Genomic DNA, 27,256 nt, shown 5'->3' on the forward strand with positions numbered 1-27,256 from the left:
AGATCCACGCCCATTTATAATGATATCATAGTTATTCTTTCAATATTAAATAATTTTTTGTCTAAAGTACTGACGTCTGTAGTGGATACAGGCGTCAATACATTTTGCATATAAAAAATTGATAAATATGAACACATTTACCCATTTATTTTAATATGTAATGCAAAAATAAAATAAACATATACTCTTAATCAATAATCTAAATAAAAAAATATTTTTAAAAACTACTTATACGTGATAAATTTAAGACATTGTGTTTATTTTTATCGACCACTGATACATATTTTATCCATTGCCATATCAAAATATTTAATGATAATGTTTATTAAATTATCGCCTTATATTTCACGTCCGCGTAAATGAGGTATGTGAAGTTTATGGGTATGTGATGGCCATGCGACCTTGACACGTGTAGTGCGGCGAAAGTGAACAGACTGGTTATTAAGCAACTGGGGGTCGGGTGCCAGTCGCTCTTCAGTTGTTCTCAGATAAGTACTTGTAATTTCTCGCAAAAACGCATTCGTGTATGACCCGTCTCTGCTGCACTGCAATTAACTTTGACAACTTGCGAACCTATAATTGTTAACGCAGGCAACCGCTATCATTATTCAAACTAGCAAGGTCACCCATCTCAATGGTACATTTTTTTATAATGTTACGACATTGCACTTTATTTTAAACAATATGATTAATGTCTATATCGCTAGTTATGATAAATAGAGATGAATAACATACTCTGTAACATGAACATCAATGTATATTTGACAGCACAAAATTACAACAGTATAAAATAACTATCTAAATTAAATACATTAAAATTATAAGACACACATTTTTAATTTGAAATAAATTTATATCACAATACTGTATTAAATATGTTATACTTAAAATTATCTTTGAGCCTCCGTTTTGTAGGAAACTGATATCGTTTTTATTATTGGTCTAGTCGTGTTTAAAAAGCCGGCAAGTCTCTGTGTCTGTACTGATTATGGTAGTCTTCGTTACTTGGCGGTAAAGTAGCTAGATATTCTAGAGCCTTCTGGATCTCTGGTGGAATAGGAGGCGATGTAGGGAGGTGTGCTCCTTGAGGCTGAAATCCATTTTCGTCTGCTAAATACTGCAGTTGAATTACCTAAAATCCAGGAAAACATATTTAAACCAATAATTACGCCTAAGTTTTTATTCTAAAAAAATAAATAAATAATGTACTTTCATACCGATTCCAAAAAGAAGGAGGTTCTGAATTGGATTGTATTTTTATATTTATTACCTCTTAACTCCGTTAGTTCTTAACCGATTAGGAAATATATTTTTTATCTGAAAACATCTGATTTATATATATACAAATTGGTCCCATAAAAATTTTATCAAAATCCGTTCAGTATTTAAATATTTTTTTTACAAAATCAATTGGTTTTTATCACAATTGAAGTAGATTTTTTCTAAGACCCAATTTTTAATCATTCCCGGACATCCTTTCAAATTAATTTAACATAAAATACAGTTATATATTATAATTGTATAAAGATTTTATAAAAATACTAACTGATGCGCTAAATATTGTTTTATTCCTTAAGAATCACTTATCATAATAAAAACTATTCTATCTCTCAAGTTGAAACAAACAATACACATTTACAAAATATAAACTTTACAGATGCGTTCGTTTGTTGCGTTTGTTAAAATCAGTTAAGCAGTTTCAGAAATTAACGTGAATGAACATTAAGGCGCGAAATTCTCATGTATTTATTAAGAATGGCAAAATATTCAAACCTGTCCGTCAGGAGCGGTGTATGAGTACTGTCCTTGTGCCGTCTGTGCCTCTTGGTCGGGTATTCCCTGATTCTTTACATAGCCTTGTTCCTCTGCCGAGATCCCATTACCAGTCTCGTAGCTGAAATATAAATCATTTTTAGATATATCCTTATTGTCTTATTAGTCTGTATTTATTTATCACTAGCTGTGCCACATCTTCGACTATGTTGCGGCGAAGTATATAAATATTAGAATAAGGATAGCATAACGACATTTTCAATATAAGTGCCATATACTTACACTCATACATCTGGGTTTTCATTTGTTATCAGTTACAATGGAAATAATTAAAGATACAAAAAGAAAACAAATACTTCAATTGTATATTGTATATTAGAAAAGGAATTGGACATTTTGTTTACAAAAGAAACATACAGACGAAAAAAAATTTAATAATCAGCATAATTATTGTTACAGTTGATTGTATACTTTCGTGGTTATACCAAAATCTATAAGAAAAATATTGTACAAACCTCCATTTATAAGATCCATCGGGATTAAGGATTTGCTCCTGTCGAATGATGGGTATCGGTTCCGTAGTATACAATTGCTCGTCTCTACCAGGACGTGGATATGGAGAGACCTGCGGATGTGGACGAGGTTGGTACGCCTGGAAGTCGCTAACGTCCGTCCTCACACTACCAAATATTACAACAAGGACAAACTAGAAAAAAAAATAGTTATATTTATATTATATATTTTTATTGAATATCTGACATCTTTTATAAGATTTTTTTTAATTATAAATAAATAATATTTTTTGTTAATTTTGAAAAATATACATAAATATTTTTTTTATTATTATATCAACCATCAACTGTCACTGCTGAACATAGTCTTCCCTTATAAGGAGGGGGAGAGGGCAGTAGTTGCCATGCTCAGCAGGCTTGCTGGCAACCGCAGACAGGCTTTAGGTAATATTTTATGAGGAACATTGCAAACCATCCCCTATCCATTTAATTCCCTTAGTCGCCCTTTGACACTCACGGCAAAAGAAGAGATGGTCCATTTAATGCCGGGACCACAAAGTGAAATATTATAAAATGAGCAAAATTGAAATGATCAACATCCTTTAAGTTAAGCATTAATTAACACATTATCATTTTTCCTGAAGAAATATGGGTCGAAAAACAACTAAAAATTTGGTCCTCAAGTAAAAAAAATACCTAAAAAAAAACAGTGAAATTATACCTAAATACTTAACACACAAATAATGTAATAATGTTCATAATACATTATTGTTTCTCTGTATCATATTTTTAATTAAAACCTAATTAAATTACATACTATAAAACAAGCTGTATACCGTGTCTGAAGACAAATTATCTAGCAAAGCAATAAGTATTAAAATATTGTTAAGACATGACCTTAAGATAGTTGGCAGGCGAAACAAGAAGAAGACTATTACCTATTGCCAATAATTTTATTTTAACGTCAACAAAATGACATAAGACAAGGAAAGTTAACAGGATATACAATATATATTTCTATAAGTAAACAATATTATACTTATTACTATTCTTAAAATGTCGTTTCCTTCAATCAATAACAAGAAATTCTTGTTAATATATAATGCTTAATTTATCCACCTTGGAAATTATTAATAGTTATCAATGGAAACTACGCAGTAGGTTTCTATATTATTTTAGATATAGTCATTAAATTATTTTCGCTATATTAATTTTAGCAATACATTGCAAATTTTAATTGATATATTTGGTTAATTATTTTATAAAGAAAGAAAAAGATGAATTAGCCAAAAAAGTCATATTAACGAATCTAAAATCCAAGAATAGTGATATTATAGAACAAACTCCTAGTCTGGCATGTTTATACAGAAAAGATCAAGCAACCGGTGTCTACTTTGTAAAATCACTTAAGTAATAATAATAAATATTAAGTATGGTACTCATTACGTATGCATGTTAAAAAGCTTTTAAAGATATTTTAAATAATTTCCAAGTTAAATCTCATAATAAGAAGCTGTTCATGTTTAACAAATTAATTTAAAAAAAAAATTAAAATATTGTAACTTTGCATGTATATTACATCTATAGTACCAAATTGTAAAATACTAATAATTAAATTGTTAAAAGTTATGCATAAAATAAAAATTTTATAAGACTTACTATAATGCGCTTCATATTGTATTTAATTTGCAAGGCGACTTGCAAAAGTTTAATGTGATGTGATGCATCTCGGATCCACCCCATCGTATTTATACGAAAAATTTTATTGCAATTACGCATCGTTGCAAATTCTTTATGCATTTTATGGGCTAAAGGCAGTATGAGAAGTCTCAGAAACTGTTACAATACAACTATACACGACCATGGCACCGGTAGCCTCGTGCAGGTAAATAGCAACTCAATTTATATAGACATATAGTTTACAAATACATTCCACAAAATGTCTACACCTACGTATAATTATAACAAAAAAAAAAACAAAGGAAACTACTATCTACCACTATCAAGAATAAAGAGATTAACTAAGATATTGTTTAAGTACTTAGCAAGCACGCAGATCTAATAACTTATATAAGTTAGCTTATTTACTGTCATATTTGCAAGAACTTGTTATTCATAACATCAGTCAATATACACTCATCTTGTACATATGCCAAATAGTTGATTGATAGAGAACATTATCCAGTGTTAAGTCCGCCAAATGTATATACACTTAGACTGTACATTAAAGTTTAAATAAAATAAATATGCTTACCCTATATCTGATGAATTTCTATTTTGTTGAATTTCTATTTTGTTGGAGGTCAGTTCTTTGATTCGTCTTCAATTAAACAATGTTGTCTATATATCTTTGGAGGCATTTCCAAAACGTAATATGTGACTACTGAACTTTCAAAAATAAACTAAAACTAATAATGTAATATAAGTACAATATCTAAAGCATATACCACTAAATGATTGATGAAATCCATAAGAAATCTGTTATCATCTTATTTTTTAACAAATTACACACCATAACTTCATTGTTCTGACCTTGACAAAAATGGAGATTTAGACTAATTCAAGAATATAAAGTCAAGGTCTAATAATGGATTTACGTAAACCGTTAGTTTTGGACTATTTTATGTTCTTTTTAGTCACTGATCCCAAATATTCTCTGCGATTAAAGTAATTTATGTATATTATTAGGTACAGCAATTCAGTGTTCAAATTTTATTAAAATTCAAATACCCTAGATGTGAGTAAATAAAGTAATAATGGTATATATAATAAAGTAGAGTACAGAGTAGAGCGTTACAGAATAGGATATAGATTCAATTACAAAATTTTACAACAGTATTAAAACAGTATTATTAAAAAGTTTAAAACTTCAATTTATTAAAAAAAAAATTTTTATTTATTATCTATGCTTCAAAGGTTTATGATCAACTTCATGCGTCATAAAAAAAGTATTATTCTAATATCAAAGAAAATAAAATATGTAGTATTTTTTTAACAACAAGCGCTTTCGACTGTCACAGATTATATACCTACGATTAACGCAAAACAATCAGATGCAAACCAGTTGCAGACATGCACTTGTGACATACTTCCACAATGTTTTTATTTATTAAAAATTTCCTCATCATCATTTCGTGTAGGTTCTTGAAGAATTTTACCTTTAGGATTTTATGAAATAAAATTATGAAAGCCTATAATAATACTAGACAAATACGATTAGGTATTGTACTTTAATATCACTTTATATAAACATAACATAGGTAATTAAAGATTTGTATTACTATATTTTTAAGAAGCAGAAATAATTATATAAGTACTAGAATAATAAATTTTAACAGAAAGTGATGATAATTATATTCTTCTTAACAAATCAATATACACGTATGAAAAAACCTTAATAACGGTATAACCGTAATAAAAATATTTAAAAAAAAAGAAAAATTGAGCGTGAGTCTGAACAATATTAAATAATAATAACATTTTTAATATGACGTACTTATTGCAATATTTGGTACGATTCTAATATAAAAACAATCTTAGGTTATATAGATGGAGTATTAAAAACGTGACAAGCTTTATTCAACTAATTTAACGTTTGGCTGAGTAATTTTTTTTTTTATTAAAATAAGACACGTTTCTTTTTCAGTTTAGGAAGTTTATCTACTGACAAGTTTATTATCAATTGGATTAAGAATTTTCTAGTAGTATAATATGTAGTATATAATTAGTATAATAGTTTGTATCTACCTAAGTACTAGGTTACTTCTACGCAATACTCGTACTATTATTGTTTCTTACAATTTCTGATTGCATCGTCACATCGTAGTTGTTTCGGCTACTTATTTCCAGTATCAAATTGATTAATATGCGCCCTGCAGCTATAGGATGAGTTGCAAGTACTTTCGAAATATAATTGTGCGCAAAAAATCACAACCGTAAAGCACTAAAATACGTGTTTCAGTAATCCTACTAATAATATAAATGTAAAAGTTTGTAAAGATCGTTGTATGTTTGTTACTCAATCACGCTCAAATGACTAGATGAATATAAATAAAATGTGGTAATATAGGTACATTATATTCTAACTTAACACGCAGGATATTTTATATTATATATTATACTCTCATATAGGCGAATTATGAATTCTACAACATTTATTGTTAAACATACCTACATATTGTTATCATTGTCACATCAATATATCTATACAGTATACGATTTGTATTCATAAAAATCTTCAAAAACAATGTATATATATATACACATTTACGACTGTGGAATATATATATATATATATATATATATAGATAGATAGATAGATAGATAGATAGATAGATAGATAATTTATTTGCATAACTTACAGCACACAAACAAAAGACACAAAAGCAATGTGAAAAAAGATAAAAAAGATATGTACAAAAGATAAAAAAAAAAAATAAATAAAACCAAAAACAAAATATATATAAAAAGAGCAAAACACTGATATATATATATATATATATATATATATATATATATATCGCCATATATATATATATATATATATATATATATATATATATATATATATATATATATATATATATATATATATATATATATATATATATATAGATACATATATATATATATGTGTGTGTGTGTGTGTGTGTGTGTGTGTGTGTGTGTGTGTGTGTGTGTGTGTGTGTGTGTGTGTGTGTGTGTGTGTGTGTGTGCGTGTGTGTGTGTGTGTGTGTGTGTGTGTGTGTGTGTGTGTGTGTGTGATGTGTGTGTGTGTGTATGTGTGTGTGTGAAATTCTACTTTCGATTATAAATATATATATTTCAGTACAGTTTACAGTCGTGTTTCTTACCCATTTTTCACAGCAGAAATTTCTTTTTGCATTGAATAATCCTGTTAATATTATGATAAAATACAAATGCGAAAGATAGATGGATGTTTGTCACTCTTTGATGCAGAAACTATTAAAGGGATTTTAAATGAAATTGTTGCACACGGCTGATTTACGCAGTAGAGGTCGCGGAATATAAATAGTAGAATCATAAAATATGACTGAATAATATTTTTAAAAGTAAAGTATGAACCATTATATCTCGTATAATCTACATATTTATTTATTTATTTTAATTCATAGTGAAAATGTATGTACAAGCTTAATATCGGACGGTGTTCACTACCAATCAACCATTGGACAAAAAGAGAAATAAGTACGTTTTATAAAAATGTATCTTAATACATAACATGTAAATATTATTAAAACCCTCTCCAAATTTACACTCATATACATCAGCATGTCCTTTGTCATGTCATATTTACCCTTTAAATGATGTACATATCAATTTATTTCTTCAATTTTAATGCACAGTTTATACTGTGTTTGTATGTACATTTGATGGACTTAACACCGGATGGTATTCTCTAACTTAACCATTGGAGTAACAGAGACATAGTTTAACATTATAACATTTTACTTTAGTTTTTTTTTTTTTTTAGATATTCACGTAATAAATAGAACTTTTGCATCTAAGTATGTAGTTACTTATTTATAACTATTTATTGTATATCATGCATTTTCTATAATTTAATATAATATTTTGTATGGCAGTTTTATTTTTTTTTTTTTAAATAGTACTTGACTTTTTACTATGTATTATAATGAAATTGCTACTAAACTATGTCTGTACATAGAAGATAGTTAAGAAAAAAAATATATGCGAAGTCTTAAAAAGTGGAACAGAAGCCAAAATAATAATAAAAAACTTTATCTGTCTGTCTATATGTATATCTGTTCCGATATCATGTAAAAATTACAGCACTATATTGAATGCAGTTTGCATAGTTAGGTCTCTGAAGATCTAACTTATAATCTGGTCACTCTGGTGTATATTTTGACTTAATCAAGAAGTGGTCTATTTAATTCAATACTGCTAGGTCTACCAGGAGACAGGCCAAATTAAAATCAGACGAAACCTTTTTTACTTTAATTTTCAGAGCGTATATGAGTTCGGTTGGTTTTAGATTTTTTTTATAATAAAAGTATTAGTATCGATTCGAAATTTCGAATTACATATCTAATAATTGTAATGGCTAAATACAAATTGTCCATTTCTTTCCATCCCAAATACATAAAAGCATTCTAAAAAGTAATTTTGTTATCCTGCGCTAATATTATGTTGTGTTTGAAATTGGAAGCATAACATCATATGAAACCATTTGCAGATGTTACGATAATAATAAACTTCAAAGAACTCATAATAAAAAGGAGATATTGTTAAGAATAGGAACTAATAGTTTCATTGCTAATAATGTTGAGAGAGAATGCAGAGTCTAACATGGGTGTTGCCATTACAACACCCATGTTAGACTCTGAAAGTAAAGTCAAAAGTTGAGCTTAAAAGGTTTTTCTAGTGATTATGATAAATATTTTAATAGATATATCTATAAGTATATTTTTTTACGTAAACATATTAAAAATCAAGAAAAATTTAGTTAATTACGCAGTGATGAGCAAATAAAAAATTCTGTATTTATGTACAATAGCCATTGCATTTATTCAATAATAATTACATAATTCTTACTTATCTATCAATACAAATATTTCTCAATCGAAATAAGGTAACATATTACGCAGAGTCCTTTTTACTTCCTTCTTTACTTACAGCATTCTTGTTTACCGAGGGATTTAGAGCTGAGTTCAAAACAGGGTTGAGAGCCGGATTCAAACCCGGGTGCAAAGGATTAAATGCATTATAATTATTGTAAAAAGAGTTATATTTCGTTGGATCATAAGGATATTTAGAATTGTAAGGATATCTGGGGTCATAAGGGTATCTTGGGTCATAAGGTCTATTAAAACGATTGTTATAGAATGGGTTATATCTATTGGGATCTAGTTTTCCATCGACAAAGGGAGCAAGAGTCGCTAAAATTTTTCCATCAGCTGGTATGTGAACTCCTGATGGTCGAAAACCTGTAAAATAATATTAAATATACTAAACAGAATCCAGTAACTTGTTGCACAGCTGTTATCGAAAAACATTCACCGACTATTCGTCTACTAGTCTATAAATGCAAACACTGCCGAGTTAAGTTTTGGCATTTTTTCTTTTTATTTTATATATAACCTAAATATCTGTTAAAAAAAGGTTTTTTAATATGTATCACCCTTAAATGACGTAAGTTTAGAAAAATTTTCATTCTACCCGTCTCAACACTAATTACTTTACAAACTGCTGAATATGAAAGGAACTTAATACTCTGGTAGACCATAATGTTGGATTACCACATACGATACTCTTAATCTTGATTCACTATTTTATGGTATTTACCATTTTCGTCAGCGATATAGCTAACTTGTATAGGTGTGCCATCAGGAGCAATGTAGGAATAACTTCCTTGAACAACCTGTAAATCATAACTTACATTATAATTAAATGTATTTCCCTCCTACCAAGGTACACAGTGTCTCGGTCATGTCTGTACCACACTGATAGAGACATGACGGGACAGCTGGTCTATACATTTTAGAAAAAATACGTCATGTCATAGTAAGGAATATAATTTTATAAAATCTGTGTGTGTGTGTTTATCTGTGTTATCGCAGCTACGAAATAAATTAACAGTATATTATATTAACAAAATATGCTGATAGATATATGTATATTGCGCTTGTCTTCCATTGATCCTCAATTTTTCTCCTGTAATATGAAAATTATCAATTAAACTTTGCAAATCATAGCTTAATAAGTTAAAAGTATACTGAAATTTCTCTTAGAATGGAACTTTTAAAAATAAACATTTTTACACCTTCAAAAAAACATTGCAGACATATGAAATGACTTAATTTTTATTTTATACAAATTAGAATGACAAACAAGCTGACGGCCCACTTGATAGAAAGTGGTAACCGTCGCCTATAGACATGAGCAGTACCATAGACATAACAGAGCATACTGTTTCGCCCATGATACCCCCCATGTGTTGCCATTCCTGAGGACTCAGGTGTTATTCCTCTGTACCCTGTAAATTCACGCTATATTCCACCCTTCAAACCGAAACACAGTAATGCAAACACAACTGCTTCACGGTAGAAACACGAATGGGACAGAGGTACCTAAGCAATCGACTTTTTTACAAAGTCTCCCTCTGGAAAAACGGTAATTTTCTTGACATCATTTGTAAAACACTGTGTATTATATAAAAATAATTATAACTATAAATAAAAAAATAAATTAATATAACTTATATTTAATTATACAAACCTGTGTTCCTTGTGGTTCTCCAGCATTATCAATATAAGGATCCTTCAAGTATCCACTCTCTTGGACTTGCTTACCGTCAGCTGTGCTAAAACTAAAATAAGGGAATTTCTGAGACGGTTGAGTGGTTTAATCAAGCGCTTATGTAGTTAGATGTTATTGGTTCTAAGTTCTTAAGCTTATAACATACAAACCTTTTTATACTAGTAATTATTATAAATTTATTGATAAGTACATATAAATATTACTTTCGTTTTATTTTTTTTATTTTTTCGTAGCCTTATCTCAACGACCTGTGTTTTTGAATTTTTGAAAATATCAAATCTATTAACTGATAGTATTCTATGTAAATATAAAATAATTGACTCGAAATTTATTTAAAAACGTGATATTTTTACTAGCTTTTAATAGCGAGTTCGTCCTTGTGACTGAAATATATTGATTGAGCACGAATACCATAAATAGTAGCCTATGTCCTTTCCATCCCAAATATTACATGATGGTGAATTAATGCCAATCGATCGAGCCGTGTTAAGGAATCAAAAGATGACAAACAAAGTCACATTTGTAATATTAATAAGAATTATATCTATATGAATTAAATAATAGAAATTGTAATGAGTACGATATAATTTATAGTATTATATATTTCAAACTTTGCAAAGATTTTCGAATATTTTCGTTACTCCGTTCAATGACTGAACGGTTTTTAATAAGATTTAGTATATAAATAAATCATACTCTGAATTACCACAAATATTACTTTTTATTATAATTCAAACAAATTACGAGAAGCATATACAGTGCAATAATTAAGTGTTTAATATTAATGAATGAAGAGTAATCATTACTTTAATATTTCCTCATATAACAATGAACACTAATTCTTAACTAACTTCGCAGACGATACTCCCACTAAAATTATAAGCTCATTCTAAGGCAAAAACTCAAAATTAATTGTAGTTTTATACATATATTACGACATAATTAGGAACTTCTCGTAAACAATGAACTTTTTATGCGATCTGAAAAAACTAATCTTGGATTTTCCCAAATACCTAAAATGAATTGTCAATTCAAAATGTTAAGCTCAATTAATTATTATGACTTATAAAGAGCACTTTACATCTTATCTACACTTATAAAAAATATTTACCCAAGACTACGGCCGAATGACCCGGATATATTTAAACGGAATAGAAAAATTGTTTATGTACTTCTCCATTCTAAATAATACAATTTTAAATGATAATAAACAAATAATTAAATACAGTCACTTTTATCATAATTATAACGTTTTCATTAAAATTAATATTAAAATATTATTAATAAGTTTTAAAAAAGGACAACAAAGTTTTATTGAAATTATCCTTCACATACCCTCAAAATGAAATTAGTAAAATTCGAAACATTCAATCAATCTATTTTTGATTTGTACTGCTATTGAACATCTGCAAAATGTCTTATAGTCTGGACAATTATTCATTTGTTTACATTTTTATAAAATTCCATCGAGGCAAACCATAGTAAGAAAATAGGAAATGTAAAATAAGAATTAATAATACTAGTGGTAGATGCTCTGTTTCGCTTAGAATTAGGGGCGCTTTGTAATAGGTAAAAGACTATTTTCATAATGTAATAACTACCAGTTTAACTTACGTGTAATTAAATTACGTGTTAATTAAAGCAATTTATCTATTTAACTTGTTTTATGAACGTGATCATTTTATTTTAGATTATTTTTCTTTTCATGATATTGTACCACAATTTATATAGTACATACTCACCTGTAAGAATAAGTTCCTGCTGCACCATGATCATTTGTAAATGATAATATGGGTATTATGGGTCCTCCGTGTGGGTTGTAAGGGTAGTAGGGGTTCTTGTAACCTGGTGGGATAGTACTAGGTAGTAAGGGATAGGTAGTAGGTGTTACAGGCGGAATAATGCCACCAGCTGCTGCCGCGCCATATGGAGACTGCGTGGGCGTAATCGGTGACACGGACAAAGTGGATGATAGTGAACAGAAGAGCAACACGCAAAATATTGCACGATTCATCTGTGAAATGATATAGATAATTATAATTATTTTTTAATAAGTAAAGGCTATTGTTGAATAGTCACTACCGCGAGTCATACTGTGAATCATACTAGTCGGACAACACCGAAAATAAATACCTGAATAAAGCCAATATAAATAAAATTATAGCAAGTTTGAAACAGCTATTTTATTTATTTATATATAATGGAAAAACAACATAAATTTATTTATAACAAATTATCCATATAAAAAGCCAATAACAGGTTTTTATAGCGATATAAATTTGTCGTGGCTAGAGTAATTATAAAATTTAGAAGGAAATAAAAATAAAAAACTACACTATAGTATATCATAACAATAGTTACTAGATGTGTGTGTGTGTGTGTGTGTGTGTGTGTGGATGTGTGTGTGTGTGTGTGTGTGTGTTTGTGTGTGTGTGTGTGTGTGTGTGTGTGTGTGTGTGTGTGTGTGTGTGTGTGTGTGTGTGTGTGTGTGTGTGTGTATGTGTGAGCTCTTTAAATGGATATATGTATATATATGTTTCAATGGAAATGACAAAATAAAAATAGAGGTTTTGAAGAAATATTTCAGAAAGTTTTTTTTTATAAGTTTGTTTTGAAGAGTATGTAAAGATATCCACTTCTATAAAAAACTTATTATAAATTGACATTATACGTGCAAATATAGAGTTTCAGGTAGTCACCTTGCAGGTGTATTAACATTTGTGTAATCTACTGTAATAATAAAATAATTTAACAAATCAAAATACTATTCACATTATTAGCAAGTACAATAATTAGAGACGTTACATTTTATAAGTGACGATATAAATATAAGGAGGATTCAGCTAAAAATAACTAGCAAGAACCAAGTTAGCTATTTCAATCTCCAGATGAAAAGAAGTGAACATGCATGTGTAAGAAATGATAGTGTCACATAAATTTTACTATACTTCTGAATATATTATTGAACCCTGGACGAAAAATGGGAAAGTATTCATTTTTCTTTTGTCTATTTTAATTTCTATGGCATCATAATTGTCGTTCCAAATAAATTCAACTTATAAAAGCTATTAAGTGGTGTCAAACATATATATGTACAGACTAATCAATTTTTTTCTTTTTTATTTGCAAGTACTTTATACATTTTATAAATAAATAGTTATATTAAACTTTTATTAAATAAATTACTTATTATATTAAGCAATAACGAAATTTTTAATATAAATAATAATAATTTAAGCAACATAGATCCTCGCTACGTAACTGTCGGCATTTTATTATTAATTTTCGACTATTGCATTTTTATAAAACATAATATATTTTTACAATATACAGATAGTGTTATATTTTCTCAATTTATCTATGTAAATGGATCTAGATCAAAGTATTAATTATATTAATGTAATCTTAGAGAAAATAACTCTAATACTTAATTACTAACTCTTTACTTAATAAATTTAGAATATAAATCATATATATATTTACTCATTTGATTTTTTCAGAGATCAGATGTTGCATGATGATCTTAAATGAGTAATAGTGAGTGAATACATGTCATAAACAATATGATTATTTTCACCCATAAAATACGTATCCCCAAATATCAATAAGAAAATAATAAAGCCTTAACTTGTTATATTAGGAACATCTTTTGTTTAATTTAACTTATTACCTGTACTTTCTACGGTATGGTAGTCATTGCAAATCCAGAAAACTTAATTATAACATTAAAAGTAAATATATTTCTATCCTGTTTTTTTTTTCACAATCACGACACCTTAGCTTATAATCGTCACTTCTCATTTAACACTCATAATTATGTATTCTTTTACCTTATTATACTGCTTCTGCCAAACCCGACTGCACACGTTGTATTCAATGTGCTACTGTTAGCGTGAGATCCGAATATTCCATTTATAGGTAGCAGGGTTGCTTTGTGCAGATATTTTTTGTTATGCCATCGTTCAAACGTGAGCCTCATACACGACCCCTTTACTTTGTCATTAACCAACTTTACACATATTCAAAACTTGTACAACACGATCCATCGATGAGATGGGAACACTAACAATTCAACCGAAAATTACTGTAAATGCTACGCCGGTTCAACATATTATTCCCAATTACGTTGCAGAAACCTCTCTGTCGGTGGTCTATTACCATGATAGATAAATGGGGTTCCTAAGTACTTAGTACAAACATCTTTGTTAAGTTGCTTACTGACATTTCGACATGAACAGAATCATGTTATCTCTATTTGGTGAATTCGAACGAGAGCGATGTGGTATCAACACGTCCAATAATATTTCATGACTCATTACATTACCTGTATCATTTTGTAATCGTTTAAATATTTAGCAATACATATAGAAGACTAGACGGAAATTCCACAGCTCGCTCGCAGATCTCATAGTCACTCACTCCCGTAATGAAATAAAACAAAAACTATAAAATAACTAAAAAATAAAAAAAAATGTGATATTAGGTCTGCTTAGATTATAGCTTATACCAGACTCCTATTTAGATGATGATCATGAACATCTTTTTTTCTTATATATTCGGTTATTTCATAACATTGAGCATATAATGAAAAAAATTTATAAAATAAAAATAAAGTATAAATTAATGTGTTTGAAAACATCATGACATTGTCTAGTGTAAAGTATGAGTAGCCCCTACGGTGTCTATACACCAACGTCAAGAATTAGAATCAGGCCGATACCGAAAGTAACTCTCGATTAGTGAAAACATTATTAAGACACTACCTAATTAAAAAAACTGACCCTTTACCGTGGACTGTAGATTTTAATGTGGACATGTTGAAATTGCTATACTATATATAATTTATTACTTAAACTCTCCCCCTCTGGTAGCAATATATTCTATCAAATTAAGAAATTGTTATTAATTGGCAAATTCGTCACAATTTTTTTTCTTGTTAGGGAAACCAACGAGCAGTTAGTCCGCCTGATGGGAAGCGGCTATCGTCAGCCATGAATATTTGCAACATGAAGGTAGTTGCTTATACTTTGGCGACCTTTTAAATGTTTGTAGGTACGTTTTTTGAACTGTCCCATATTATATTGTAAGGGGAGAACTGCAGAAGAGAACTCACCTAACAACCCAGATGTACAAGGTAAAAACTAACGGGATGCATGTAGTGGTAGTGTGCTACGTACACAATAGGCCAATTGACTTCATCCTCCCCTATCATCTATTTCTAGTGCCCTCTTAGTTTATACTGATAGCATAGGCATGATTACCATTTCGTTTTTATCTATAACAAACCATTCTTAGAATTATAGCTGTGAACATATTTATTTATTTTATTTATCAACGTGCTTAATATCAGATAATATCCAAATATAGTGACAAAATATAATAGACTGAATTATTAGATAATGTAAAATATAGTTTGAAATGTCCAATGGTGCAAATTAAAAAAGATACCACTCAATTTATAAAAAATAGCAATCATAACAACAGAAATTGTTTCCCATTACGTCAATGATACAGAGGTCCATCTTACTCTGTTGTTTGTTGTCTATTTGTTTACCACTCTAAACCGTAAATAAAAAATAAAAATTGAAGTAAATAGAATAAAATGTGTTACCTAAAGCAGTGCTCTTGCACTATCATTTCTAAGAACAAAAGTGTTTTATTAGCTATTTAAATTAGCTAGCTTAAAAGTTTATTGTCACCTTATATAAAAAAAAATATCAAAATTAATTTTGTCTACTAAACAATGTAACAATGATTTCACTTAATCTCTCAATATTTATTAAAAAATAATTTTGTTTCAAACTGCTGTTTTATTTGCATCAGTAACTGAAATCTAATATGGCATCCACTGTCATTCATCATTCGTAAAGAAGGACAATAGCTTAGTTATCTCGACACTAACTAGTACAGAACTCAGATCGAAATCTAAAACATAATTAAACTTCACAGCAACTCCCTCATACTTAACACACATACTAATTTTAACTAGACACTGGTCTATTTGTATCATTACAAAGTCTTAATTGACTTTTTGTGTGTAAAATATTAATTAAGCTACATTATAACGGAGGGATTGCGTGTACCTGTTATTTTTTCTCAGCTGTGGTTTGTTATTATATGATAATAGAAAAACAATGTCAATTGTCCAAAGAAACGGTGTAGTTATGTTACTACATCATTATAAGGGCATTATATAAGAATATATTTTTATCATCATCATCATCATCATATCAGCCTTTAACTGGCCTCTGCTGAACAAAAGCCTCACCTTTGGGGAGGTTTTGCCAGTAGTTGTTTCATTTTTATTCCTATTTAAATTCAATAGTAAACTTCAATATAAAGTAATTATATCATTTTTATGTATATTTATAATAGGTTAGTTAGATACCTCTTAATATTTTTAACATTTTTTATGTTATTTATAAATTTGCAACAAGTTAATTAATATGTTGAAATAAAAAATAAATCAAAACAATTCTAGTTTACCTATGATGAATCCTATGATTTATATTGCAAAATTATAGCTTAGGTAACTTATTTATTCCAGTTCTATCATATAATATGTAAGTCATAAATCATAACACCCAAAGTACAAAGTTTACACAACATCTATTTTTCCCCACTTTTTTTGTCCTCTGGTCAATAAGAACCGATTAGATAATTAAATTAATATGTATTTTCTCAGATTTATATGCCGATATGAAAATTAATTCGCTCAAATTATTATACAAGTATATATTTACAATAATTAAATATATACATATATAATACTAGAATTTGGCCCGCTACTTCATACGCGTGGATTTCAGAAGTAGGAAAACTAATGAAATAAATCACTCCTAGATGACGTATCAAAATAATACCCACACTAATTTTTAAGTTCAGGAATAAGAACCATGAAAACAAAATTAAATTTGATGTATTACTTTATTCATAATACAAACATACAGACAGACAACACAATTTTTAAAAACGATTGTTTTGCCATCATTATTATTAAAGTCCCTAATATATTTTTTTGTTAAATATCTCTCATATACTTCGTCCAATTACAATTTTATTGTATTGGTGAAATTGCACTGCTGTATTATATATCTTGCACATATTTTGTACAACTTTTCTTATTCCTCATAACGATCCAAAATCGTCATGTTTCACAAATTGAATATAGTCTACTATTTCCTTCTCTATCTGAAGTACTACGTGAATAATATGCAGCTAAGAGAATTAAACTTATTTTTATGTGTTCAATTATATACATAGATTTGTTTACCATCAAAATTCAATTTTTATAACTTCGAGATAGCGATATAGATATAAATATGAATTTTCTTCTTCATTTCTTTTTTATCATAATTAATTCCTGGAAGATTATTTATAATTATTAAGAGTATAATTATCTTAATAATTAATTACCGCAAAAAGTGAAAAAAAAAGTAAAACTCGATTATTTCGGAACAAAAAAATTTAAATCTATTTGCACCGATGATATTTATCTTACCACTAGTTTTTAAAAGCCTTTTGCCTATATACTTCTCTATTCCATAAAGCACGTGTATACCAAATTTCATAATGATTGGTTGAGCCGTTAAAGCGCTATAAGGTAACACACAAACTCATTTTCACATTTATAACAATAATAAGAATTTTACCTATTTAGAAAATAATCTCCAGAATTGTATTTTTTTTTTCTTTGTAATCCTCTCACGTTAAATAAATTCTCAATCTTCAGAATATAAGTAAGACCTAGATGAGACATCAACATACAATCGAAGTAATATATGACCTTGAATCACCCCAAAGCTGTGAACATGATAGATATACACACGAAATAATTTAAACCAGATACATGGTTGGCATACCTAATTGTCACAAAATTATTAATATCAGCAGATTTAAATATAAATCTGATTATTTGACAACTATAAAGAAAATTAATTACCTGTGGATAAAACCACACCTCATTTCGTTATGTCATCGCTATGAGACAGGTATTTTTCATAGAATAATAAGAAAAAAAGTGTAAATTAATATGCAAATTATTACATTGTCATCTCATCATGCAAATTAAAATTAAATAATCGGTAAAAATACAATATACAAAGCTGACATCATAATATCAGCTTTTAAGATCTTAAAGTTATCGCATATAGCCATCATAAAGCTAGATTTTCTTTTTATACCTAATTAATTATTGATGAAAAAATACATTATTTTATAGATTAGCAATTTATTGCGACTTCGCCAGCATAGAAGCTACTTTATTCCCGTGAGATTATAGGGAATAATTCCCGTGGGAATTTCAGTAAATCTTTTTCTACTATATATGTACGTCTTAAAATGAATTAATATTCATAATTTTAAATTTCCAACCCTAATGTTTTAGACTTGTTGTCTACACAGAGTATTTTAATTCAGTTGATTTGCTGTTTAGCATAATTTCCTATAGTTTATAAGAGACAGAAATTAACACGGACATTTAGGTAAACAATGATCATTTACCCGAATTTTCTCGTCGTTTTGATCAGGTTACACCGGCCATCGCCGTCTCTTATAAACCAACGTAATATAAAAGTCTAAAAGTTAATAGTTTCCTACAGCTTATTTTTTTTATTATTTTTTTTTTCTATTCAACAAAAAATATGATGGAGTGAACCTATGATCACCCACAACACCAGCGGCATTGATAATATAATGGAAACCTAATAGAAACCTATAGGTATGCACAGGTACTCGTAAAGCCATTACAGAATATATAGTAAAGCCCATTACACTCGTTATGCATTGTCATTCTTGAAGACTAAGGTATAATAGTTATATCACTACCACCTATCACATGTGCGCTATAACAGCTACTATACAGCAGAAACAGCGCCAAACATGAAGAACTTTTAAAAGGATATCACTCAGAACATATATAAAAATTTATAAACACATGATATATCCTGTTCTCACAATTTAAGAACTATTTAGTATTCTATTTTTCTAATTATGTCATACGACATTATATTCAGAAGATGATTATATCATCAAAATATCAAATAACAATTATTATTGCAGAATTGTATTCATTATTGTTCGAACGAAGCTTATAATCACTATATTTTAAACAAGGTTGTTTTTTTAGATCCGCATAGTCAGTTTCCCACGGTCATAGATATTTCAAATCTAGTTTGATAAGTTATGAATTGAAATGTTATCTGATTATATACATCTAATACACGTGTCAGGGTGTTCTCGTAAGTAGAGTGTATAAGGTTAAGTACTTACATATAATACAAAAACTTAAGTTTTATTTGTAATACCTAAGTATATTAATAATATAATTATTGAGTACGCATTAATAGATATAATAAATTATTCTCAACAAACTTGTTTAAAATAGAGCAGAAACGTATTATTACTAAATAAACGTGTCCCGCCTTATTATTATAACATATTATTTTACTTATATATTACATACCCAGAGTCTAGCATCACTGCAAAAATAATACATGCGCAGTGTAAGGTACCTCTGGTTCAAATATCATGAAACTAAACATCATGAAAAAACCTACTAACCTGACCTTAATATATTATTTTATATCATAAGACGATTATACTTTATGAAAAAAAAACAATATCCATGCATAAAAATTTGCAATCACGGCACATACAAAAAGCACTTGATATTCCAGTTCAATACACCTATAATTTGTTTATTATGGCCTACGGAGAATTGTGATGCGCTACATCTACATGCGAAATGCTTTTTTTATTACATTAAACAATGTTAACTGCTCTTACAGGTGTGCCGTTAGACACCTACATATTCATTTTCTGTACTTTACTCCCATTGACATATTTTCTGTTCTAACACTACCTATGTTTGCAAACTCGTTCCAAGTTTTTTATTTATCATTATTATTATTAAAAAAAATCCATAATACCTACAGTTAAAGGAAGGCCATGTTTATTTTAGCAAATAGATACAAAACATGTATAGCTCTTAAACCAATAACATGTACATAAAGTCTTCCTTTCTTTATGATTTGATAAAGAGAAGTTTTTTTTAATGTCGCGTTTTCTTTCTTCTTGTAATTAATTACTTCTAACATACAATTTTTTTATTATTATTATAGCTTTTTTTATCCACTTCCGTGGTCCCCAAGGGTAAAAGCCTCCTCCATCTTTTTCCACTTCTCCTTGTCTATAGCAATACCTGTCCAGTTCTTTCCTGCTATCTTTATTATGTCATCTTCCCATCTCTTTCTTTGTCTTCCAACATTTCTTTTTCCTGCTGGACCTCGCCATTTTGTTGTTTGGAGAGTCCACCTTTTATCTTTGTACCTCACTATATGACCTGCCCATCTCCACTTCTGTTTCATACTATGCTGAAGAGCATCTTTTATTTTGGTTTTCTTCCTAATATCAGTGTTTCTTATTTTCTGTATTTTTCTTAACTTTAAGATACTTCTTTCCATCGCATGCTGACATGATAGGATTTTGTTCTTTATTTTTTCTGTATAGGTCCATGTTTGGCATGCATATGTTAGGCTTGGAAGGATGCAGGAATCCATAATTATCTTTTTTAAGTTGAGACTGTAGTTCCCTTTCAGGATTTCTTTTTGAGCCCAATATTTCTTCCATGTTATGTTTATTCTTCTATCAACTTCATTTTCTCCACTGTTCGTTTCGAAAGAGACCATTTTACCTAGGGACACATAACTATCCACATAATCTATAGGGTTCTCTTCTATTGTGATAATTTTTTTGCTGTGGTTTGTCATGATCTTTGTTTTGGTTGCATTCATATTTAGGCCAATTTTCTTACTTTCCAAATCTAGTTCTTGTAGCATTTTTTCTAGGTTGCTAACCGATTCGCTAAAAAGTACTATATCATCTGCGAAACATAAGTGTGTTAGTCTTTTGTTCAGTATCCATATACCCTCATGGCTCCAATCGATACTTTTAAAGATGTTGTTAAGTACTGCTATGAAAAGTTTTGGAGAAAATCTCCCTGTCTTACGCCTCTTCCAATTGTGAACTTTTCACCCTGCCTCTCCAGTTTGACTCTGCTTATACTATTAGAGTAAATATTTTTTATAATATTTATGTAGGTGCTGTTTATGTTATTGTCAGCCAAAGCATGCCATATGGATGAATGTGTAATGCTATCGAAGGCCTTGGAGTAGTCCACAAATGCTATGTAAAGTGATTTTTTAAATTCTTTGTACTTTTCTATTATCTGTTCTATTGTGTGGATGTGATCGATTGTAGAGTAATGTGGTCTGAATCCAGCCTGCTCTATTGGTTGATATTTGTCAATTTCTGTTGCTATTCTGCTCAAAATAATGGATGAAAAGAGTTTGTAAACTGTGGATAGTAAGCTGATAGGTCTGTAGTTGCCAATATCAAGCGGGTTGCCTTTCTTGTACAGCAGTATAATGTCAGATTCACACCATTGCTTTGGTACCACTTGCTTTTCCAAAACTAGGTTAAAAATTTTCACTATCTAACATACATACAAACCGTCATTTAATTTATAATATGTTTAAATATTATATTATTTATTTATTTAAACTTTAATAAACAGTATACTTCTATATCTGTTTGGCAAACTTAATTCCGGATGGTGTTTATTACCTGTCAATCATTGGGCAGACAGAGACACAGATGCATTCAAGATTATCATTATTATACTTTTAGATTTTCAAAATTATACTAAGAATTTACATTATAAATATGATATCATAGCAATTTAATATGTAATAAATATAGTGTAAAAAGTGTGTTTTGCCATGTGACCTCAGCAGAGAATAGGCCGCCCATTCCGTTCCTTTCGATGTCGTAAAAGGCGACTAAGGAAAATTAATGCTCGAAGGATGAGCAGTAGCGCCCCTCTTAAAACATCTCCAAGACCTAACAACGGTTGCCAACCCGCCGACCAAGCATGGTGACTGGTATGCTATAGTGTATAAAAACGATTCCTGTTAATAGCAAGTATTATTATAGTAAGATATATATAATAGTTGGAACAAAGTACAAAACTTAATGGACCCCAAATATCGTCAGTTCAAATATGACCGAGACCAAAAAACTTATAATTCAACTTCATATTAACTGTTCTGTGATGGTAAACACGGTTAATCTCAAAGATAGCAGGCTCAAACTCAATCATGTTATATTCCACCAGCTATAGCTATCGCCATTAAAGAATTTTATATTTAACATTGTAATAATTAAAATTCTAACTATACTTACAATATACAATTTCAAGATAATTCATAAAGAGAAACTTAAGTCTTTTTATAGAAAAATGTAGTATACGCAACTAATTAATAAATTATTTATAATAAAATAATAAAAGAAAATAATATCAAACAGATTTTTATTTCACTTTCATTATAAAACATATAAAAACATAAAAAATATGGCAGTGGATGTTATATTTAAAACAAAATATTTCATACAATATGCCTTGTTAAGTTTAAGGCAATTAATACTTGGTATTCGCAAATTCATCCGGTGATAGACCGAACTTATACATATACAATTGTTCGAGATCATCGATTATCAACTAATAGAACACTGTAGATAATCGAAATAACGTTCACTGTTCACTTTCTTGCAGGTTTTGGAATAGAATCCCCTTCGGCGTGGAAGCCGGTCTCGTCAGCGTAGTAGTTAACAGTCTCGGGCTTTCCTTCAGGGTTTGTGTATGTGTAGGATCCACGCACTACAACCACATTGTGAGGCTTGTTCTCTTCGTCTACAGCTTGCTTCAACTCTCCATTTTCGTTGCGAGAAATGCCATCCTCGGTTTCAAAGCTAGAAATAATTACATTTAGTGTAAATTATCTTATTAATATTATAAATGCGAAAGTTTGTAAAAATAGATGAATAGATGGATGTTACTCAAATACTATCAAACAGATTTGAATAAAACATGATAAACGGCTAAGTTATATCCTGACTCAGTACATACATGGTCCACATGGGATATAACTAGTCTATATAATTATTTGTATACTTTATATTTAGACTAGAATTAAAAATATAAGCATCAAACTCTACATTTATACACAGAAACATAGATTGAAATAGAACAAAAAATAGTGAATGCCCCATACCACAGATAATATAATACTATACTAGTAATACTTGATTGCAAAATGTGCCGTATTAGTGTAGAAGGAAATCTAAAAGATGTTAATGATTTTTATTTTTAACCTATAGTATAATATATATATTTGACAAATATATGACCTAGATATTATATACCTTTTGAATAGAGGTATTGTTTACAAAAATTTAGTAAAATTATATTGCTTTTGAAAATACAAATAATAATTAATACATAATAATGGATTATTCTTTTTAGAAATATTTGTTACTATTTTATAAAGTTTCTGTACAAATTTCACGTTAATGTTTATCTCAAGAAAGATACTTTGTTATATAATCTTTAGATATGTAAAGATAGATGAATTTTCATGATTAATAAATAGTAGACTATTAATAAATAGTACATTAATAACCTATTTATTTATATGAAATTAGTTTTAACTATATATATTACAAAACACGTCTTTTCTCTTCCTCTCATATGATATATACCAAAAATTCTGTCTGAGTCCTTAATTAATGCTAGAAATGATTCTTGTAAAATATCAAATCAAGTATCTAGCCTATTCTGAAATATTAGATAGCCTGTTTTTCCCTTCAGGAGGCTAAAATGAAGAAATATAAAAATATTTCTGCATTTTAATCCGTCCAAAATAAGAATCTATATCTTCAAAAGATGCATGACTATTATAGAAAAGAGGCCACAGAAGTATCCCTCGATCTCATTAATCTGTACGAAGAACATGGAAATATATAACAAGTTATGATTACATACTTGAACGAGTATCCACCCTCAGGTTCCTGGTCAAAGTTGCTGCGCAAGATCTTCGGTGGCTCCGGAGGAGCGGCGATAGCTACTGCCACCAGAGCGAACAGAACTACGATCTGTAATTAATTCCTAATTAATATTTTGCGATTTACATAAAATTCTTATTTATGACACTAAATAATTTGTATTGGAAATATTAACACTCAAATATAAAAGAAAGTAAAAATTTTCAATTAAATAATAACTACAAAAATAATTAAACATATTTTCACGTATTTAATCCAATTGTATTTATTTAATCCAATTATATTTAATCCAGGAAATAAAAATAATGTGACACAAACTAATTGAACACAGTAATTGAAACGTATTGCAAATTGTGCATTAAAAACAAAATTAATAGAACGTACAAGTTTCATTTTGATTTTTGGTTTGATTTCCTGGCTACCAAATGAGCAACTGATGGATCTCTGATCAAAACTGAATCTTTTATACATTTCTTCAGCATCTAACGTAATGTCAAGTGAGAACAAACATACGATGTCGATATACCGGCTCCCGTCATTTAGTCATTAGTGATCACCTTAGCAACGTCTGTAATGTAAGCAATAATAGACATTAAATACAGGTTCACAGGTATCTACTTGGCCAAATCTGTTCTTTTTGAATTCCATTAATAAGGATATATTTTACACGTGTGACACATATATTTTTAAAGTAAAAAAACTACTATATATATGCAGGTTGCGTAGAACATCAACCATCTTTATTAATAGATACTCCTGACCTCCTCTTGTTTATTATTATTAGTGATATACACTTATTAGTAATATTGTAATATATTCGTAGTTATTAGCGAGCAGTCAATTTTCTTTGAAGATTGCTAAGCTTTCATAGTTAACAAACAATTTCCTCTTCTACTAACTACTAATTAGATACTAAACAATTTGATAATTAAGTTCCATAGTCGTAAACTAATGAATCAAAGTTTAACTTCGTTTTCTTTTTTATCATAATTTGATAAGTTAAGTTTATAATTAAATTCTTTAGCTAAAAAAAATTACAAACATCAAAAAAGATTTATCACAATCATATACAAACTCATTAACTAATTACATAAATCAAGCACGATTATCCAGACACATCGTATTATTTAAAATGTATATAAATACGCCTGTCGCTAAGTATCGCTTTATTACAAGCTCTAAATTGTAACGTTAACCTCTAAATATACATAGACATGAGGCAACAGACCATCGACCTTGTAAATTGTCCATAGAAAAGAACATAATATAGAATGTTTTATGAGCACAATTATTGCTTAAAGAAAGCACAGATAAACGTAAACTCAATTAAACTAAAACTAAATTGCAAAACTGTAACTAAATATTCTGCGTCTATAAATAAAAAATACATATACGTACACTAGTTAAAAATATATATAAGAATGGGTTATCTGAAAACATGATAATGCTCTAAATCAGTCGAATAAAAGAAGCGTTTAAAAGGTCCGATTGGCTCCAATCATTTAATCATTAAATTTTTGAACAAAAATCTTTAACAATCATATTTGCATTGTTTAGAAAACGAATAGTAAGTTTTCTTTCTATACGTGTAACGGAAATTTTATGTATGTACTACGTTTGTCGTTTCTGACAATTATTTTAAACAAACAACAGTCATAGCAAGTTCTTAAAATTCCCGTTACTTTTCCACGTCACGCCTTTAAACATATGTCTAATTATTATTATAAAATAAGTTTCTTGTATTATCCGTCTCTTTCTCCACTTACTTCTAAAGTATATAACAGTTTTTAATAAGTACTTCACTGACATTTAAATATATATTTATATATATATATTTACAGAGTACCGCCCGCACATAACCGTCATAGCCATCCATAATTAAAGCAGCTTGCTAAATATTTTATAAGTACGTTCTATTATTTCATTATCGAATCTCGTTTAGATTAAATTAAAGAACATACTTCTCTCATAACACCAGGTATACTACCTTAAAACCTAAGTGCTAAAGTTATCTTTTTTTTTATTATTATTGCTATAAAGAGGTATCAAAATAGATTCTCAATGATTAACGCGATTACGCAAATGATTCCAGCAAGCACCCATATGTAACTAACGATAATAATAAAAAGCTTAAAGATCTGTCCTTAATTGATAGGTATTCACTTAATTATATACATATATCTACCTATACCTAAAAAATAGTCCGATTTATAATGACAGTGTTGTTTAATTTTTTGTTCTTTATTAATAAGGAAGATATCTATGTTACCTACTGATCTTTTCCTGTTCTATCTAGATACATAAAGCAGGAAAACTTTATAGTAAACTGAACAATTCTCGAACATTTGAATTATAGGTTCTGTATAAAGTCCTTAGCTCTAAGAATTATTCTTTCAACACAATACTTAACTGTGCCAAAATTTTATTAAATGGTTAATAATGTAATGGTAACCTCGCCTACGCTATCGGTAACGCTGACGTAACATTAGTGAGAGAGGGATGATGGGTGAAGATGAAAGCTGGTCAGTTAGCCCATCGTGACGAATTCTACAAGATTTAACCACAATGGTTTCCTGGGGAAACCGCATGGAGGTCGACATTATAAAGTATATTGCTAGCAGTGTGTCTGTTTAACCCCATAACAACAATTCCTTTCCCTTCCGCGCCAAAGAGATTAGCTACTTATTTACTGGTCTGGAAAATCATTCTTAAATCTAAGTGCATTTTACATTTTCAGGAAATACTGGGATACCTAATCTTAGTAG

At 29.0% G+C, this 27,256-nt stretch overlaps 2 protein-coding genes across 2 annotated transcripts; both read right to left on the minus strand.

Annotated features, from left to right (window-relative positions):
* Positions 1-739: 739 nt before the first annotated feature.
* LOC113511843 (uncharacterized) lies at positions 740-14,461 on the minus strand. Its single transcript, XM_026895565.3, has 10 exons — positions 14,420-14,461; positions 12,332-12,603; positions 10,548-10,638; positions 9,615-9,690; positions 8,914-9,256; positions 4,798-4,840; positions 3,945-4,121; positions 2,289-2,479; positions 1,774-1,894; positions 740-1,132 (listed from the first exon to the last, which is right to left on the minus strand). Exons 2-10 carry the CDS (start codon positions 12,601-12,603, stop codon positions 953-955), a joined length of 1,494 nt encoding a protein of 497 aa, XP_026751366.2. The 5' UTR covers positions 14,420-14,461; the 3' UTR covers positions 740-952.
* An 8,481-nt stretch (positions 14,462-22,942) lies between these two features.
* Positions 22,943-25,030, minus strand: LOC113511960 (larval cuticle protein 1-like). Its single transcript, XM_026895695.3, has 3 exons — positions 24,876-25,030; positions 24,472-24,581; positions 22,943-23,399 (listed from the first exon to the last, which is right to left on the minus strand). Exons 1-3 carry the CDS (start codon positions 24,960-24,962, stop codon positions 23,189-23,191), a joined length of 408 nt encoding a protein of 135 aa, XP_026751496.2. The 5' UTR covers positions 24,963-25,030; the 3' UTR covers positions 22,943-23,188.
* Between the last annotated feature and the right edge of the window lie 2,226 nt (positions 25,031-27,256).

This window comes from Galleria mellonella, unplaced genomic scaffold, assembly GCF_026898425.1.
Source record: "Galleria mellonella isolate WM207_F2 unplaced genomic scaffold, CSIRO_AGI_GalMel_v1 utg117, whole genome shotgun sequence".
NCBI classification, from domain to species: Eukaryota; Metazoa; Arthropoda; class Insecta; order Lepidoptera; family Pyralidae; genus Galleria; species Galleria mellonella.

What these genes read in the sequence shown, in the direction of transcription:
- LOC113511843 (XM_026895565.3), bottom strand. Translation starts at nt 12,603, where the DNA reads ATGAATCGTGCAATATTTTGCGTGTTGCTCTTCTGTTCACTATCATCC. An exon ending in GAGAACCACAAGGAACACAG is followed by an intron (nt 9,691 to 10,547) that starts GTTTGTATAATT and finishes TATGATTTACAG; the next exon opens with GTTGTTCAAGGAAGTTATTC. An exon ending in ACAATATGAAGCGCATTATA is followed by an intron (nt 2,480 to 3,944) that starts GTAAGTCTTATA and finishes TTTTTTTTCTAG; the next exon opens with TTTGTCCTTGTTGTAATATT.
- LOC113511960 (XM_026895695.3), bottom strand. Translation starts at nt 24,962, where the DNA reads ATGTATAAAAGATTCAGTTTTGATCAGAGATCCATCAGTTGCTCATTT. An exon ending in CAAAAATCAAAATGAAACTT is followed by an intron (nt 24,582 to 24,875) that starts GTACGTTCTATT and finishes AATTAATTACAG; the next exon opens with ATCGTAGTTCTGTTCGCTCT. An exon ending in GAGGGTGGATACTCGTTCAA is followed by an intron (nt 23,400 to 24,471) that starts GTATGTAATCAT and finishes AATTATTTCTAG; the next exon opens with CTTTGAAACCGAGGATGGCA.